Source organism: Syngnathus floridae, chromosome 19 (genome assembly GCF_059516105.1).
Source record: "Syngnathus floridae isolate MCC-2025c chromosome 19, RoL_Sflo_1.0, whole genome shotgun sequence".
In the NCBI taxonomy this organism is placed as follows: domain Eukaryota; kingdom Metazoa; phylum Chordata; class Actinopteri; order Syngnathiformes; family Syngnathidae; genus Syngnathus; species Syngnathus floridae.
In genome coordinates, this window is record NC_142431.1 from 3,987,196 (window position 1) to 4,005,847 (window position 18,652).

The 18,652-nt window shown below is 37.1% G+C and overlaps 1 protein-coding gene and 1 long non-coding RNA gene across 6 annotated transcripts in view; one reads left to right on the forward strand and one right to left on the reverse strand.

Annotated features, from left to right (window-relative positions):
* The window catches only part of LOC148381716 (uncharacterized), a 33,688-nt gene extending 18,900 nt beyond the window's left edge, over positions 1-14,788 (reverse strand). The window contains exons 1-2 of the long non-coding RNA XR_015854453.1: positions 14,529-14,788; positions 12,034-12,124 (exon numbers count right to left, since the gene is read on the reverse strand). This is a non-coding gene — a long non-coding RNA (uncharacterized LOC148381716). The remainder of the gene's footprint in view (positions 1-12,033; positions 12,125-14,528) is intronic.
* Positions 1-16,885, forward strand: part of LOC148381715 (protein FAM177A1-like) — a 36,179-nt gene extending 19,294 nt beyond the window's left edge. The window contains exons 3-7 of one of the 5 annotated variants that reach the window (XM_088362422.1): positions 14,554-14,657; positions 14,793-14,993; positions 15,765-15,831; positions 15,911-16,008; positions 16,081-16,885. In XM_088362422.1, the coding sequence (XP_088218548.1) occupies positions 14,589-14,657; positions 14,793-14,993; positions 15,765-15,831; positions 15,911-16,008; positions 16,081-16,200 (555 nt within the window). In that variant the 5' untranslated portion in view covers positions 14,554-14,588 and the 3' untranslated portion in view covers positions 16,201-16,885. Of the gene's footprint in view, positions 1-14,553; positions 14,662-14,792; positions 14,994-15,764; positions 15,832-15,910; positions 16,009-16,080 lie in introns of those variants that run through there. The other 4 variants (XM_088362425.1, XM_088362423.1, XM_088362424.1 and 1 more) reach the window with 4 other exon arrangements.
* The last annotated feature ends 1,767 nt before the right edge of the window (positions 16,886-18,652 follow it).

Consider the following 18,652-nt stretch of genomic DNA (forward strand, 5'->3'; position numbering starts at 1 on the left):
TACTGCTAACATTTGGAGATGTAATTTTTATCACCAGCAACTTGAGTCATCCCAATCAATTTCTTTGCACCCCATAGGGACACCATACTGCGAGGTCCTTCTAATTTTTTTAATCTTGCCAATCACATTTAGCTGAAATCACCTCAACACAAAATTCCACTTTAAATCAATTTATTTAACAGCTGTTTGCTTGGCTGATAGCTATTGAAATTTTGTGTGCCTTGGATTCTGGTGCAATGCCAAAAAGCCACCCAAAAGTGTTTTTGTAAGCTTCTTTGACCTTGATTTGACTTTAGGAAAGAAAATGATTTATTCGACAACCTCTTTGATTTTCCAGCTCAGAAAGTGTGATCTGTTCTAAATAGAAAAGGTCCATCGTCAAGTGTCTCTCTGAATCTTCCTTCTTCATCAATAAGGTAATTTGGGGCAGTATATTTCCAGTTCAGTGGGGACAGTTTGGGTCGGCTGCGTACAAAGCAAGGTCAGGAAAGACAAGCTTGGATGAATTAGAAGTGGATTTTTTTTTTTTTTATCAGTAAGAATTTGAGCAGCCTCTTGCGAAATCTAATCACGCTTGTTTTTTCTTCTCAAACATGTTTCATAAATCCCACATGCATAACATCTTTGAAATTTTTGCATTGATCTGAGAACATTTAAAAAGTTTCCCAGCATGCTCCTCAATAAACGACCGAATCAAATCTTTGTCACCGATTGATTTCTCCACAAGACAAGAGCCGCCTTCATCACTCCTCGGCCTCAGTTTGCTTTGTTCCACTAAAGTGCACTTTCATGCTTGCCTTGCAAATTGCAGTTTTTACTTAACACAGCACTTAATTGCCAGCACATGCTTGAGTGGTCACGGTGCCCATCAGAAACAAAATGAGCCGCAACAGCGCGGCATATATTATTGTGGAATCAGCTGCCGTGGTGCCAGGCTTCCACTCTAAGCCCTCGCCTGATTGCAAACCAGAGCCGAGTCCATCTCTGGGGTATCGGTACCAGATGGCCGTGCCAGTAACAGCACTAGGAGAAAATGGAAGTCAGGAATGAGAAATGGAGAGCGGAAGGAAGAGTTAAAGATTGGATGGAAAAGTGTTCGGTGTGATTATTAGATTCCTAAACTCAGTTGGCTACGGGTGGATTTGCATAGCCTTGGGTTGGCAGTGGCCCACTTTCCTCTTCTTGTCTGTCTATGAGATTGCCAGTGCATTCTATTTGTCAAGGCAGGCTGTGAGAAAAAAAAAAAAAAAAAGCTGGCACATACTTTGAGTTTACGCTCAACTATCATTCTCCCTCATGCTGTTCAAAAACAAAGAAACACAAGTGTTTTTTTATATGAGTTAAGCAATGGAGAAATCAGAGCAGGAGAATTTTCAGATTTTTTTTGTTTGTTTGTTTGAGAATGAGTTCAAATGACACATTAGCCTCTCATCCCATTTTGATCGCAATTACAAAATAGGAACAGCACAGAGCTCGAAGCATATGGTGGAGGCTGAAGGAAAATAAATAATTCAGTTCGAGAAGAGCAGTGTATAATTCTGACTCGGACGGACGGATCTATTTTAATTGTTCATAGAAGTAACGCGAATAAACTGTCCAAATACTTCTGAAGCACCAAACTGACTGACACCAGAAAGTGTCGGAGCAGCCGTTCATCATTACGGCGATAAATAAACGTCGACGTGTGTTTGATAGCTCGTCATTTAATCCATTTGACAAAAAGTAAAATTCAATACAAAACTGCCAGCACATGCCTAACCACAGCCCCTTATAATAAACCCTACATGAACAGGCTTGCTGAGAATTTCAAAACAAATGAAAAGATGATTGCTTTTTAGGTTCATAAAAGAACTCATTCCTCTATAAAATTGCCAGTGGCAGTACAAATTGAAGTGGGGGGGGGGGGATTTTTTTTTTCCTTTCAAAAAGTTCAGTTGACAAGTTGGAGAAGGTGCCTTTAGGAGGGTGATGAAATGCAGCACATGAATGACAATAGTGAGAGGAAAAAATGTGTTGGATTCTTTTAGTTTTTCTTTTTTAATCGCCCATTGTGTGTTCAGAGGCACACCTCAAGCTGTCACTTAAAAATAAAGCTTGCTGGAAATGATTACCGTTCCAGCTTTGTATCTCTAAGAGGTTGGATAATAACCAAACTTTATAAATCTTCCTTTATGCTTTTAAATGAAGATAAGTGGGTAATGGTCTTTAACTGTTTAAGTGTGGAAGTGTGAAGTACAAAACAAACATAATAAATGGCGGAAAATTGGTCTTTTCGAAGGTGAAAAATAAAATGGAGCCGCAATTATACAGTCATTACGCAAATTGGTCGTTACTGAAGTTGCCTTTTAGCATTCAAGTGTGAATCCAAATGATCTTAAGGTCAACAGAACTATTTAAGTTAAACAAAAGAACTATTTTTGTCTATCAAAAAGCTTAGATTTTTTTTATAAGCATATAAAGTCATATGATATGGTTTATAATTTACCGTATTGGCCCGAATATAAGTTTTTTGCATTGAAATAAGAGTGAAAAAGTGGGGGTCATCTTACATTCGGGGTCTAGACATTATGCCCATTCACAACGCTAGATGGTGCCAGATATCTTTAAAGCGAATGCTGAACTTAACTCCCCAGGCCAAAGCGAACCCCTGTCACGAAGAAGAAAAATAAAAATAGCGGTAGCACGAAGAAGAAAAATAAAAAATAGCGATAAGAAAGAAAATAAGAGAAGAGATAACAGAAATGAAGATGTGATAGACAGTTTTTGCATGATTTGAATGAGGCAAAATTCTCTCGACTATATTGTTACAATCATTTATTTCAGATGTACTGTAATTATTTTCTGTATAAAAATTAAATTTGGTGTTCAAAAAGTCTTTTTTAAAACTTGAGTCTTGAAAAAGAGGGGGTCGTCTTATAATCAGGGTCGTCTTATATTCAGGCCAATACGGTATATGCCACTAATAAGTACATTTTAAATATAAAGCTCAGTTTCAAGATAATTTCATTTAGTGTTAAGCTTCCAACATTTTGGCTCACTTTCACACGGTCATCAATGTCAGTGGCAAATTGGTAATACCTCGGAGCATTTAGCAAACTTGACACACCAGATGGTTTTTATCACAACATAGATTGTTTCAAAATCCATCCGGGGAATAGCTGACAAAAAATGTTTGGATAAGGGTAAGCATTGGAAGTCAAACTTGCGGTCTGTCACATTTATTACGAGCAGGTCAGCTTGTAAACAGTCGGGGGTGCTATTTACTAAGTTTCCAAATAGCAGGCGCTAAATTGTGTTTACTCACTCCTAACAGGTTGCGTTCGCTGTTAGTAACAGGTGAAAATGTGTCTGTTGTGTATTTGTTTTCTCAGCCTGTTCTGGGCTCACTGGATGATTTATCGTCACTGCTCATGCAATCATTGTGCAGGCTAAATGTCAGTTACGCAGCGGCAGTGAAATGTCATGATGTCAGTGTCAGTCTTCATGCAAACATTATCAAGAGTGCATGTCTGTCATAGCAAACGTAACGCAAACATTCATCCGTCCACATGACAATCGTGATTATTACAAATATTAATCAGGCTTCATTTAATATATTAACAATGATTAAATGCATTCATATTTAACTTCAATTTAACATTCATATATAAGGCACATCTGTAGATCAAATTAAAGAATTTGTAGCGTACCTTATAGTCTGAAAAATAAAATATTTAAGCTCTATTTGCATTACTGTCATATATATTATTTTGGTGTTGCTGAATTATTGAAGCCCAATAGTGTATTAAAGCTAGATCTAATTCTTTACCCATCTTATATTGAAATGGGAATAGAAAATACTTCTGAATAGGATGTTTCGTAATAAACTGTAGAAATGACCTGACCTGATTTCTGATTTATTTATTTTTTATCTTATTTCAAACATATAAAGGGCTAGAATTAAATGAAGGTCGTTTTGATGAAAACGCTTTGCCTTCTCTCAACAAGATGAAATCCTGACTTTATCAAACTGCTGTTGTTAATTTCAATACAGTTCCAGACTTTCTTCAGAAACAAATATACAGTAGTCTTGCCCTTTATATGTTTGGCAGTTTAATTTCAAACCCCCTGAGGGCAGCACACACCCATTTAAGGGCCATTAAATGATGATTGATGAGGCGTCCTCGCAATAAGCGTGCTCCCTTCCACTACTTTGGAAACAATCTGTTATCCCTAAAACACCAAAAGCTGGGCCACTTTGCAGTATTAGGCCCCGGTAATTTTCTTGCGCCCAGGGAATGGAAGTCATTAGCTGTTTAAGTGACAGCAGAGCGCTTCCAAGGGCAACTTGTCTTGAGATGGAAAGTCCTCATTCTAACTGAAGGTCAAAGGGCTTACAAGTTTGTCACAGCCCTTGGGAACTTCACATAAAACACAGTCACTCGTTCGGCAGAGCATATGGTAAGCATATATTGTGGAAAACAAAATAGTAAAAAAAAAATGGGGTCATGTGGTTTACTTTTAGACTTAATTATCACACAGCAGGAGTGTAGCTTTCTTAAAATACTGTCTAAAAATAAATATTTTCAAATAAGTGGTTTTGAAAATGGATGGATGGTAATTATTTCACTGTGAGTTGCTCTAAATAGCCTTTGGTGACTCAGGTGTATGGAATGCTTTATTCTTGTAATTGTGGAGCGACATCAGACTTTCATATGACTCATTCGGTTCCGTAATAAAAGCTAAATCAAAGTTTTCATGCCACTGAATGAGACATTTACACGCGATGGCTCTTTAAGACTTTTCATATTAACTACAGACTGTGAGTAAATAAGTTTTTTCTTCAAGAAAATATTGATATGATGTACCGTATTTTCCGCACTATAAGGGGCACCTAAAAACCTCCAATTTTCTCAAAAGCCGACAGTGCGCCTTATAATCAGGTGCGCCTTATATATGGACCAATATTGAGCCACTACAGCAGGCGTGTCCAAAGTCCGTCCCGCTGGCCAAATTAATATATTTTATATATGGACAAAGTTTTAAAATGGGCCATTCATTGAAGGTGCGCCTTATAATCCAGTGCGCCTTATAGTGCGGAAAATACAGTACTTTGTTTTGGTTTTTGCACTTCAAGAGATTCAGAGGATCAGAGAAAATAAATTGAACACTGATACATCATTGACTGAGGAATGTACGGACAAGTATAGGACATAAAGTGTGATGTGAAATGAGTCTCTTAAGGATAAAGGACATTTTATTACCTTGCCACGTAATAAAAAAAAATTCATACAGCACGTTAAGAGGGACATGACAGCATCTTAACTAAATGGTAAGTCACTAAGATCATAATTGCCTGGTTTTAGTTGGCGGCTAAAGAGCATAACTGACTAGAAGGTCACAGTCATAGTTTCATTAAATCAAAAAAAAAAAGGATCATAAATGGAAGCTGACAGTTAAACAAGACACACATTCAATGATTTACACGGTAGGAATGGGTCATTAATTAAAATTTAATTGTGATTTCAATTTAGGCTTGTCATGATCATAAAAACATAATGAAAGAAAAATGATTTATGGGTTGAACAACTTTACTAGATTTTGATATTATCTGCTTCTTCATTTTTTAAGGTTGCTACGATTCCTCGCAAATGAATTGAGGTGATATGTGAGTGAACATTAGCATAACACCCGATTGTCTAATATCAAAAAATATGAGTGGACATGGGATTAAATTGCTCCACACCATCATTTTGAAATTAATTGGGGTGATTCATGATTTCCTGTCACTGAGCTGAAACAATTTGTGAATTAGCCCCCTATTAAGTTCAACGAGTCAAGTAATGAGAAGAGTCAAGGAAAGATTTTTGGCTTGGGAGTGTGCTAATGAAGCTTTCAATGAACTTAAATGCACCTTGTAGATTTTCTACCACCTCTACCTTTTATTTTACATGCCAAATTTGCTCGTATCATGAACTGAAGAATTGAGTCACATGAAATGAAATCCGGGTCGACTATTCCAAACTGTTTTGCGGTGACGTGAACAAAACTATACAACATGGTGGAATCTAAAATTTCAGTTTACTTGCAAGTATTGTTCTTTACAGCCCCCCTTTTTTTTTTTTTTTAAATGTATTCTCCTTGTTCATTTGTCAACATCTCAACGTCTCAGTAATTTCCTAAGAAAGAAAACAAAACTGTCAGGGAGTCAAAAGGACAAGGAAGAGAATGAGTCTATTGTGAGGAGCTGACATGACGGCCATTACAATCACGTTTTGGCCAATTATAACGTCTTTTCCACTGTGAATGTGTATTGACAAGAAATGACAGGATTTCAAAGTATAAGTGAAGCTTAGCCTCTTTAATAACAGTTTACAGTGAGTGATTATCGTGATCATAAAAGCTTCCATCACACAAAGCCCAAAAAGTCAATTTCGGGGTCTTATGACAAAAGCAGTATTGTTACGAAAAGACAAAGTAACCGTTTTTTTCAAAGGTGTGTGTGTCTTTTAAGAGCAAAGTGCCTTGTTCCTCATTTCGTAGTTGTTAACTATCACTCTCAGCAAAAAATATCTCGGAACATGTTGACCCTGGAGCTTTGCTCATGTGTGACTTGTCATTTATATCCGCACAAAATGTAATCAAGGGACACAGTCCGTCCAGATTTTTACAGGTGACCCACTTTTACTGAAACATTATCCCGCACCTCTTGAGTCTCGGAGGTAGTAGGTGACAGAAAGAGGGGCACTAAAAGCTGACAAGTTTGAATAGTAGAGTTATAATTCAGCGGTGTCAAACTCATTTTTATCGTGGGCCACTTCGTCGTTACAATAGAGGGCCGTATTTTATATTAAATATTTTCTTCAGTTATTGTTCAAATTACTGTAAAAATGATTTAAAAAATCATAAAATCTCAACTTTGAAATTAAAAATGATGGTATGGTGATCTCGCGGGCCATATAGAATGATATAGCGGGCCGGATTTGGCCCCCGGGCCTTGAGTTTGACACCTATGGTCTAGATTTTGTTGCTTCAAAGTAACGTCAGAGCTTCTTCCCGCTATTTCTGAGGAGTTATTGTCTCACCGTTGAAAACAGAGCAAAGCAAATCCATCCAAATTAAGCAGGTAGTCTACAAATGTGATTAATTAGTCAACTCCATAATTAAAAGTCTTAGCAAAGGCACCTATGATGCTTGAAAAGCAAAACAACTCTCATCTAAATCCCCTTGAACATCAAAAAGTCAGAACATCAAACCATTAGGTGTTGTACTTGTTGTGATTTTTGATTGCACAATTAACATAACAGAGTAGTATCGCAATCACCTTACTTATTAAATGCCCTCCAGATGTGCGCTGCTTATAGCCCGGCTCTCATCTCAAGGACAGCCACCTGGCATCTGCAGAGAGCTGCCTGCTCATCACTGTTTGATTCTGCCAGTGCCAGCAAACTGCTGTTTTATCAGGACGGCTAATTATAGGCAGACAAGGATGTGAAAACAGCATCCTGTCTCCTGAGTAACACAACGTGCCCACACATTCGTTTTGGAACACGTATGCAGTGAGACAACCACAGGCGTTAATGTAAAAGGGGGAGTGCAAAAATATAAATATTCACTATCCATCAATCACATTGGCAGGATATAAAAAAAAAAAGATGATGGCTAATGCCACGGCTGTGGTTTGCTTATGAAAGAATTTGTTCTTTGACTCCTATTTGGCATCATTGAACTTTAATTTTATATATTTTATATATATATATATATATATATATACATTTTATATATATTATTAATTTATATATATATAAAATATATTTTTTATTTTTATTTACATATATATATATATATATTTTTTTTTCTACTGCTTATCCGAATGAGCTTTTAATTTTTTTAACTTTTTTGTTTAGTGGCAGGAGGAACCCTGGAACTGCAATTCAATTGCAGGACGATAAGAATAAAATTAATTTCCTTCAGTTAATTTCCCTTTCTTGTTCACAATTTAAGTCCCCATTATTGTTGTGTGAAAGTTTTCATTGTTATGGAGGAGCTAAATAAGAAAGTGTTTTCATTTGCAGTAGGCCTACCTAAATAAAATAAACCGTAAAATAATACAGCAATTGAGGCAGACTTTAACAGTAAACACAAAAAGACGGTTAAAAATGTTTGTGACCTCTAAAATGGGAAAATTTAAATATTCGTTTCCCAAATAGCTGATCTCAATTACTTTGACCAAAGTTCAACTCATTGAGCTCGGCACATACACAACCACAACAAAAAGGCATCAGCAGAGCTTCAATATGTCAAATCACCATGGCAACTGAGAAAAATGCCAAGTTACTTTTCCCTCCTTTGAATTGTATATGTATAGTGACTATGAAAATACAGGTATATTCAATTTAAAAAAAAAAAAAAAAACACTCCTGCAGCGGCGAAGGACAACAAATCGGTCTGGGTGCAAATTGATGTTTGACTGAATGCAGAAGTCGGAATGTCCTACTCCTTTGACATACCTACTTAACATTTAACCGCGTCTTGAATAACATCTGAATTTCTTTGAGTGTTGGAAAAATATACTTGGAAGCAATGAAATACAAAACATCATTCTGTTGTAAATTGAATCCAAATAAATAGGCAAAATTCATAACGCTTTATTAAGTAAGCTATTTTGTCATTACGGTCGTACAACAATTTTCATTTATTTTTTATTTATTTGTTTTTATATGGTACTTGATAATGCTAAGTTTGAGAACAATCTAATTGCATGTACTGTATTTGTATGCAGCAAGATTACAGGATGAATTTTATGACTGGCAGAAATAGAAGAAAAAAAAAACAGGAAAGAAAAGAAAAAAAAAAAAGAAACTCATCTTGATTTAGCCGCAGATGGTTGTTGCCTTGATCATGTCGTTGACATTTATTTGGTAAATGTCAAGCTTATTTTGAGCTCTGAAAGGTTTGTCCGACTATCATCATGAAATCTCACCATGAAAAATTATTACAAAAAGCTTTAACGCAGAAACATCTGTTGATAGCACTACATTTGTCAGATAAATCGCCAATCATGTCCAATATAAAACGGCCTTGCTAAAATGATATTTTGTTTGTCAACCTCTGCATCCCACAGATTGGCTCTCAGGTCAATTTAATTACAATTGTTTAACTAGAGAATAAAATTTGCTTCTGTGCTGCTACATTAATGTTCTTATCCAGCAACTTTATTCTAATATGTTGGCCAAAATATTTTCCTCTGGAGATACAACATGTCATTTACATAAATGACGAATTACCACATTTTTTAAAATAAATGAATGCATTTACAATGAAATGAAACACTCATTGTTTCATTTCCAAAGTCACAGAGAGCCAAAGCTGAAGAATCCTGTTCCTCACTTCTCACCTGCGTCAGCCATGAATCTCAGTTCTATTTTATTTCTGCCACATGGCAGACGGAAACCAGTTTTGACACGTATTATGATGCTGGACTGAAATACATGAATTACTTACCCTTAAATAAAGCGTAATATGACCATGGTTTGACAGTAATTTGACGGCCTGAGGTGGATGATGTGTGACAGGTGTGAAACTTGACAGCTATGGGACTGCTAAAATATGTAATGATCATTTGTGCAGGTCATGTGGTATTAGCGCTCATGTATGGCAAGTGCTACTGTGCCTGTTTGCAATCGTCGGGCATTAAAGCCAACCGTGGGTCAGGTGAGGTGAGCTGTCAAGCTTTATATTTGGAATTTACTATACATTGGGGCAACTGTAAAAGCGGTTGAGGTGAAATTAGGCTACCGTATTTTCCACACTATAAGGCGCACCTAAAAGCCTCCAATTTCCTCAAAAGCCGACAGTGCGCCTTATGATCAGGTGCGCCTTAATATGGACCAATATTGAGCCACTACAGCAGGCGTGTCAAAAGTCCGGCCCGTGGGCCAAATGTATATATCTTTTATATGGACAAAGTTTTAAAATGGGCCATTCATTGAAGGTGCGCCTTATAATCCGGTGCACTTTATATATGGACAAAGTTTTAAAATGGGCCATTCATTGAAGGTGCCCTTTATAATCCGGTGCGCCTTATAGTGCGGAAAATACGGTAGTCTGAATTATATTATGCTCAATTGTTGAGGAACATAACTTTGTCGGCTAAAATATTGATCCGGTCAGGACTTGCGTGTTCATACTACACACTTTTGATCGGAATAATTGAGTTTGACATGTGCAGATTGACCAAATAGATAGTAGAAGAAGAAGACGTAGCGACTTCTACATCGGAAAAACATCACTCCGTCCATTCCTACTTTAAACGTTAGCATTATTTTGCAATTTTTTAACGTTTCCGCTGTTGAGTTATTCCGATCCGGCTTTTAATCCGAATAATTGCGTCCATGTAAACGTAGCCAATGTGTGTGAAACATAATCCCATTTTCTAGCTTATGCTACCCCCTAGTGGTGTTTATGAAGACCCCATCCAAGCCACATTCGTAATCACCCACTCACTGTTGCCACAATCTTAATCTTATCATCCTAAATTGTTTTTAAACGGATGTATTCCGATATTTTTATTGTTGGCATGTTGGAAGTAAATCTGTCAAGCAGAAAACTTTCCTGAAGTGCACGGCAGCCGCTGTTAATGAGCATTACTGCCAGAGTTGAGTTATCTAGCTCCAAAATAGCATGTTATACATCTATGATTTGACAGCTGGATGACAGGGTGAGAAATAGGACATGTGGCATGAGAGTGTGAAGAAGGTCGTTTGCATCTCGTTGTGCGAGATGTGTCTCGGCTATGCTATTAGTGTGTGAGAAGAACACTGAGGTGACCACCTGCAAGAATGACAGCAGTGACTTAGAGCCAATTTTGGCTGTCAGCCATCTTAATTAATGATAGACCTTCATATTCTATTGCATTCTATTGTGTTTTTTTTTTTCTTATGATATTGCAAATATTGGTAATAAATGGTTTAAAAAAAATCTAACAAATTCCATACTATGACATCCCGGATTTAAATTCCTCCCTGATGCCAGGCCGCGTGTTTCTGCAACTACGGTATGGATTTGAGATGTAATTAACATTTTTGCATGGTCGCCAATGACTTTCTGGGTCATTCCAAACATTTTTTGTGGAGATATGTTTTCAAACGAAGCTACGTTCCATGACGACACAATAGCTTGTAGCTGTTTGGTATGCTTTTCATGCGCCGTGCGGAAAAGACTACATCTACTATTATTCGATGGCGTGTTCTAATTTTAGAGTTTAACATCATGCAGCTTTTGATTACTTCGCACTTTTCTAATTAATCAGCTGGAACCTGTAGAAGTGACCCTCGGGAAGAATTTGTGACCAGCACATTGAGCTAACTTCAATATAATTAGAAAACTAAATAACCTTTAACTTGTGCATTCTGCCAATTAAGGCTACTTATGTCGAGTACAAATAGAAATAGAAATGAAACCTCATTTAGTGTCAGAAAAGATTGAAAAATAAATATCTCAAGTGCTAGCTTTGCCACAGATTTTTACATTTTCTGGCCACATTCACTGGAACATTAATTTTCAATGTCTGAAGGCAACTCTCATTGCAGTCACTGTAAGTTTGAATTGTCATGAATAATGTTGCAGCGGCTAAAATGAGTAAAAGCCCTTCCAAGTAAAATCAGCACTCACAAACTCATTGTCACATGCCTTGAGCGAAAGAATGAAACATAATTTTGATATGTATTTGATTATATGAGGAGTGATTTTTAAGGCTAGCTTTTTATTATTCATGCAGCCTCGTGGAGCATCACCCCAATTTTGCTCTATTTCAATACGATGACAATAAAGACATTCAGTTTATGTCTTGTCGTTTTGGATCTTTTACTGCTGAACATTCTCGAATGTTTGTCAGCAGCCTCCGGGCTCGAACGGAAACAACTCCAATATTTGTACAAATAACGGCCTCTGTGTTAATAAATGTCTTTGCCCTAATATAAACCTTGGTACACTCTGAACTTGAGTAAATAAATGCCAATGTCCTCAGTATTTAGGATGTTTTTGTTGTCTCACCTCATCAGGAACCCTCCCTTTTTTGTTCTTGTGCAGAGTAGTAAGTCTCCTATAGCCTCAGTGGAAGGTCTGAGCGGAGACCTAGAACAATCTGGAAGCAATGGGCTAGTAAAAAGAATGATTCACATTGACTGCAGGGAGAAAAAAAGGAGACTTATTCTGGAAGGAGGACATATAGCAAAGAGTGTCTGCATTATTGAAATCTGGGGACGAGTTCTCAAAGGCATGAAGCAAGGATAATGGAAATACGTGTAATCTCCCATGTACACATCATTTCTGCAATTTGCTGCTCATGTACTTGAATACTCCCATCCTTTGATATTCCTTGGAAAGCCATTGTGAAGGATTTCATTTCACATGTATTTACTAACTAGTCTTATTATTGACATATCATCCTAATTCTTTTGAACAGTCCATTTACCGTATTTTCCGCACTATAAGGCGCACCGGATTATAAGGCGCACCTTCAATGAATGGCCCATTTTAAAACTTTGTTCATATATAAGGCGCACCGGATTAAAAGGCGCATCTTCAATGAATGGCCCATTTTAAAACTTTGTCCATATATAAATCCATATATTTGGACACGCCTGCTGTTGTGGCTCAATATCAGTCCGTATATAAGGCGCACCGGATTATAAGGCGCACTGTCGGCTTTTGAGAAAATTTGAGGTTTTTAGGTGCGCCTTATAGTGCGGAAAATACGGTATACATAACTTTGATTGAAGCAATTAAGAGTTCACTTTTTTTTAACAAACTACAACCATTCATTCAATAAGCCAGAATAGCCCAATCAATGATCTGCACGATCCAATAGCTCCCCCAAGTCGACCTGGTGGAAGTAATTCAAGTGAAAACCTAGTGAGCAAGTTTTTTTTCAATGTTAGAATCCTATCAAACAATACGATCACCTACAAAGCTTGTAATATACTTGACTTATTTATTCTTTTGGCAGCTGTTATTCTCCTAAACCTCTTCGTATACCTCAGGGACGGTGATTTTATAGAGCAAGTAAGCGATCAATAACTGCCAAATTCTAACAACTTTTATTTCCTTGCTCTTCCAAAGCGCTCTTTAGAGACAAATGCTTTGTGTTTACAAATAGTGTCTGAGGAAAGGCTACAAAACGAATATATGCAAAATATCTATTACTACCAACCAACCGATTATGAAAGATTTAGATTTTAAAAGGGCCGCTGTTATTTTTGGCTGTTAAATGATCAATAAAGTTTTGCCAAATGAGCGGCTGACAAAAGCAATTATGACTGCTTTACTTAATGGCCTCTTTAAATGCTGTTGTCAGTTGGTAATGGAAAACAACACTGGGACAATTGACAAACGAGAACCTATTTTCTGATTCCACTATATTTAAGTAAACTAGGGAGGATAAATGAGGCTATAAATCCTGCAAGAGTACAATTAACATCTACTCCAATGGAGAGCAGGTGGAAAGCTTGCACAAAATATTTTCCCACAAAAACATGCTGTTAAAAACATCAAAAGTACACCTCGGGCAAAGCTTTGGGCTGATATACTTATTTGCATAAATGTAAGCCTGAAAGTATTTTCTCTCCAGGGTGAGATGGTTGATTGATTTTTAAAAAGTCCAACCATACGGTCTCCACATGTTCTTGTAGTTTACACCACAAGGATGATCTTTTATACTCAACACATGCAGACACATTGAGAAGAGGTGCGTCAAGTCATTAGATGAAACTGTAGTGACATCTTGTGGTAGGAAAGTATACAACAGATTATTTAAAAAGAGGTTCAGTAAGTAATCACACATTTATTATTTTTTGTAGAACTTTTAAGTTATATGGTTTGGTGTCATTAGGAATATTTTACATTGTAAAACAATTATTGATTGACACCCATGTAAATGTTACAGCAAGATGTGTAATTTCAATTTAAGATTCACTATTATTATTTGTTAACTGATATTATAATGGCAAATACGGTATTTTAAGAGGGTGTTTAGTTTTTCATAGCGTTCTGTAGTCATTTTTGTAAGCTTTTACTAGACAATTTTGATGCAACAAATACAAAAGTAGCTATTATTATTATTATTATTATCATTATTATTATATTGTTCTACTATTAATACTTAAATGTAAATTTGTGTCACACTTAGATTTGTTATTTCTATTTGGTTTATTTTACTATTTGTACATTAAAGCTGTGTTGTGTGCGCAGTAAACTCTTACATTGAAATTAAATATGTTTTTAAAAAAAATATTCTCAGGCTAGTTTGTTGTGACGTCACACATCAATTGCGAAACCTCATAACGTGCATTTGAATGGCTTTCAATCAATATTAATATTGAGGCTGTTGTGTTGTAGTACAAATGCGTGTCATCTGTGTTAAATAGACAATTGTAAATTGTGTAACCGGATGCTGATTACTTGTCAAGTACCTCAAGAGTCAATGTCTTAACAAATTTGAAAGTTGAATTTTGCATATTCCGAGACAAGCGCAAGTGTATGTTACGTACGTCGTGTGCGGCACTTCCGGTCCAGCGTGCGGAGGAGAGACGTCGTTTAGCATCCTCACAATGGGCGATGTACCTTTGTATTTGACGAACATCAACGTATCCATGAGGCAGAATGTGGACGTGGAACCGGTTTGTGAGCATATTCTTCATTTCCGTATTTGTCATTATTCTCATTTTGCGCTTGCAGTCACGTGGTTGTCACTTATTGTGCGTGTGCGCGTCACACAAAGTGATGTATGATGTATTCAATTCATGTTCACCGAGTCTTCTCAGATTCCGAGCCCAAAACTAATCAAGGATTCTGAAAACGTGAAGCTGGGCGATGTGCAGAGGGAGAAGACCCCAAGAAGGATCATCCATTTCTCCAATGGGGAGACGATGGAGGAGTATAGTACCGATGAGGAGGAGGAGGAAGTGAAGGTGCAAGAGAGAAAGGATCTGCTCAACTCAATTGATGCGGAAAGGGTGAGCAATCTCATGAAGTACAGATTTACTGTTTATACTGTACTATTTGGAAAGTGTATTTGTTATTACTGCGTGGGGGGGGGGGGGCAGTATCTAATTATCATGGCAAGGGATTGACAAGCATTTACACAGATGTATAAATATCCTTGGCGACCTGATGACTCCTCCAAGGAAAAAAAAGATCCTAGTTCCACTCGTGTCTATGTGAGCCAACAATACAACACTGTTTCAACAATGCAACATTGTTTCCATGGAAACAGTATTCCTAACAGGCCCTTAAATGTGATGTCATGTAAACAAATAAAATGACACGGAAAATATTATCTTCTTAAATTTGTTATATATTTACCGTATTTTCCAGACTATAAGGCGCACCTAAAATTTTCTCAAAAGCCGACAGTGCGCCTTATAGTCGGGTGCGCCTTATATATGGACCAAATTCCTAAATTTAAACTGGCCCGAAGCATTGTGTCATAAAATCAATCATAAGTGTCCCGCTGAAGACTATGAATCATGAATCAAAAAGACTATTTTCTCATTATTCTGTGATTATAAAGTAATTTCTTGCGTCTGAAGTTGAAATAAAAAAGATAAAATGGAGAATGAATTGATTTGGATTACAAATCTGACATGATGCATTAATGGTGTGCCTTGTTGTCCAGTGCGCCTTACATGAGGACAAAGTTTTAAAATGGGCCATTCATTGAAGGTGTGCCTTATAGTCTGGAAAATACGGTACACTTGTATACTGTATATATCATTGCATTGCAGTCAAAGATGACTTGGGGTCCATATTTCTGGTTTCACATGTGGAAAGCTGCAACATCAACCATATCAGGTTTGTTTCAGGCTCAAAAAATATTTTGACTGAATTTAATTGCATTTTGAATAATAATTTTCACACTGCTGTCTTCCAGCATGCGATTACCTAGGGGAGAGGATGGCCTCCTTCTTCGGGATAACATCAGCTAAATATCAATACGCCATTGATGAATACTACAAAATAAAGAAAGAGGTCCGTTTTTCAAGGGCAGTTGTCCAAGCACTTTATCGTGATTTAATGTTCTCTTGTGTCCCCGTTGGGCAGAGGGAGGAGGAGGAGGAAAGCCGACTGTCAGAAGAGGCAGAACATTCCATCACCAGGACAGAGCTTCCACCACCTAATGTGACCTACAAGATCCAAAATGAAAATCAGGAAACATGGTAGTCTAATCACAGCAACCTAACCCTCACTACATTTTTTTAAACTACTACATTTTTATTTATTTGCCCACACATGCATTCATAGAAACTTTTAGTGATATGCTGCATTCAAAAAGGACTAACATTGTTCATTTTTCTCAACTTGCCATTCTCGTTATTGTGCCTTTTCTGGAGACGTCGGTCTTCAGGTTATGATTGTGTGAAATGGTTTTTACATTTTGTGGTAACCGATGTTTGCTTGAATTGTCTTTTTAATTGGGACCCTTTTTTTAGGGCATGACAAGATTTTAACCACGTGATCATAAATAACGATACATTAAGAAGTGCTCACACATACTGATAATTGTGCCAAATTTATGCATTTGTGGCTTGAATATTTGAATTGTAAAATTTGTAGTCACGCTCTGAAAACAAAACCGATGACTTCAAAATAATGTTTATTTCAATTTGCTATTTATACCGACGATCAAAATACCATAAAAAGTTTTTCTTGGTCTGTTCTTTTTTTTCAGACCTGTGTTTTACTGATCTAACACTTTAATTAGCAGTTTTATATTATTTTCAGAACATTGAAATAAAGTTAATAATAAAATCCAGCTCGTGTTTGGAGTTTGACTTTCATAAGTCGATGTAGGTTGTACATCGACTTATGAAAGTCGCTTATTATAGAAGATTGTTTTCTATTGCTTGATGAATGACAAACTGCTGACACATTTTGGGTAAAAAAAGTGAGTGTGTCTGGAAACAAAAGAGCCTCTGTCATATTTTTCAAAGCCCCCCACTGTTCTCCATATAGCGTCATCATTCTGAGGTCACTTCACGGAGGATTTCGTAATTATCCAGTGACCTCGCCAATGGGATTGCTAAATATGTCCGCTAGAGGGCACAGTTGTGCAAAATACATGGATGTTTGTACAGTTCCAAACGACCTTATTGTTTCTATTAGCAATACCGCTAAGCCTGTATTTGCATATGGTGGCCACCAGTTGTCATATTGAACATACTTGGCATTTTTGTGGGATTCCAAAATCAAATGGGAGGACTGACACACAACATGTTGACACCCAACTTACCAGAATTTGCATATCCTATTACCTTTTCTATTTGCATAACATTCCTTCAGTCTTACAATCTGCCACAATGCTCTTGATCCGTATTTAAAGTTGCAGGGTTAGGGTTAGGTTAGGTATGTTCTGAATTTTGGAACTCCCACAGAAGATCAGGCTACATTATTGACCTCCCAGACAATATTTAAGATAAATTCTAAGATAGATACAGACAGGACTACCTCAAAAAGACTTTTTGCTTTCCAAATTATCTTAACACAAAAAAAATACGTTGTTCCATGAGCTAAATTCCCCCAACAATTAACTTGAGCAGTCACGTACGTATCTGAAGCTGGCTAATTTTTGCTCTGAACGTAAAACAAAAAAAAATATTCCACCACATTGTACAGTACCCGATCACCCTCCCTCCGTCCTTTGTGGTATATGTGGCACATACCTGAATGAAAATAGCAACACGGGTTGGGGGAGTGGTAGACAAAAGGAAAATGAGCCATAAAGAATGTCTAAAAGAAGAGAATACATACGGACAGCAGAAGTTCTTTTCATGTGGGCCTCTGTGGGGCCCAACATGAGGCAGACCTGCTGAGCGAAGGGGATTTCCAACACTGCCTGATCTCCTGTATCACCCCCTCAGTTTTTGCATCCTCTGTGGGCGCTAAAAACACCAGAGTGCCTATGCACTAAAACATTCACACTTCACACATGAATAATTAATATTCCTAACATGCACGTTCTGGAGAATTTGATTGGAGGTTGCAGTACCAGCAAGCACTTAAGTAAACATGCAAGATGGCTTCCCACACACAATGAGCTGCCCACAACAACAAAAATAGCTGCCTGTGTTGTGATTTGTATAGTGAAGGCAGGCCTGCTTCCTTTTTTTTTTTTTCAGATTAATTTATGTAACAGCCGGTCAAAACATCCCCTTCACAATCATGTATAATAATTCATATTGAGGTCCGGATACTTTGGGTACTTTCCTCCATAAATAGCTGCCCGCCTCTGACATGAAAAGCAAGAGGTGTGAACAAGGAAAAAGGAAATGTGTCATATCCCACCCAAGGGTCAAAGCAGCTTATTGTTGGCTGTTGGTTACAAAAAAAAACACAATTCCCACTCCTGACTCATTGCGATAAATGATTTAAAAGGGAGATTTTATTGAGAATTTACCTTTTATGCCACCAATCTGGTCTCTGTAGTGTATTTTCAGTCATTGAATGTAAAATTTAGAAAATTTTCTGAAAATATATCGACCGTATTTTTCAGACTACAAGGCGCACATTGAAAAGGGAAATTTCCATATACATTACATATATCCAACATTTTATAATCTGAGAAATACACGACAGTTTATGCAAACCGATTTTAGCCAGGCTATGACATCACCAC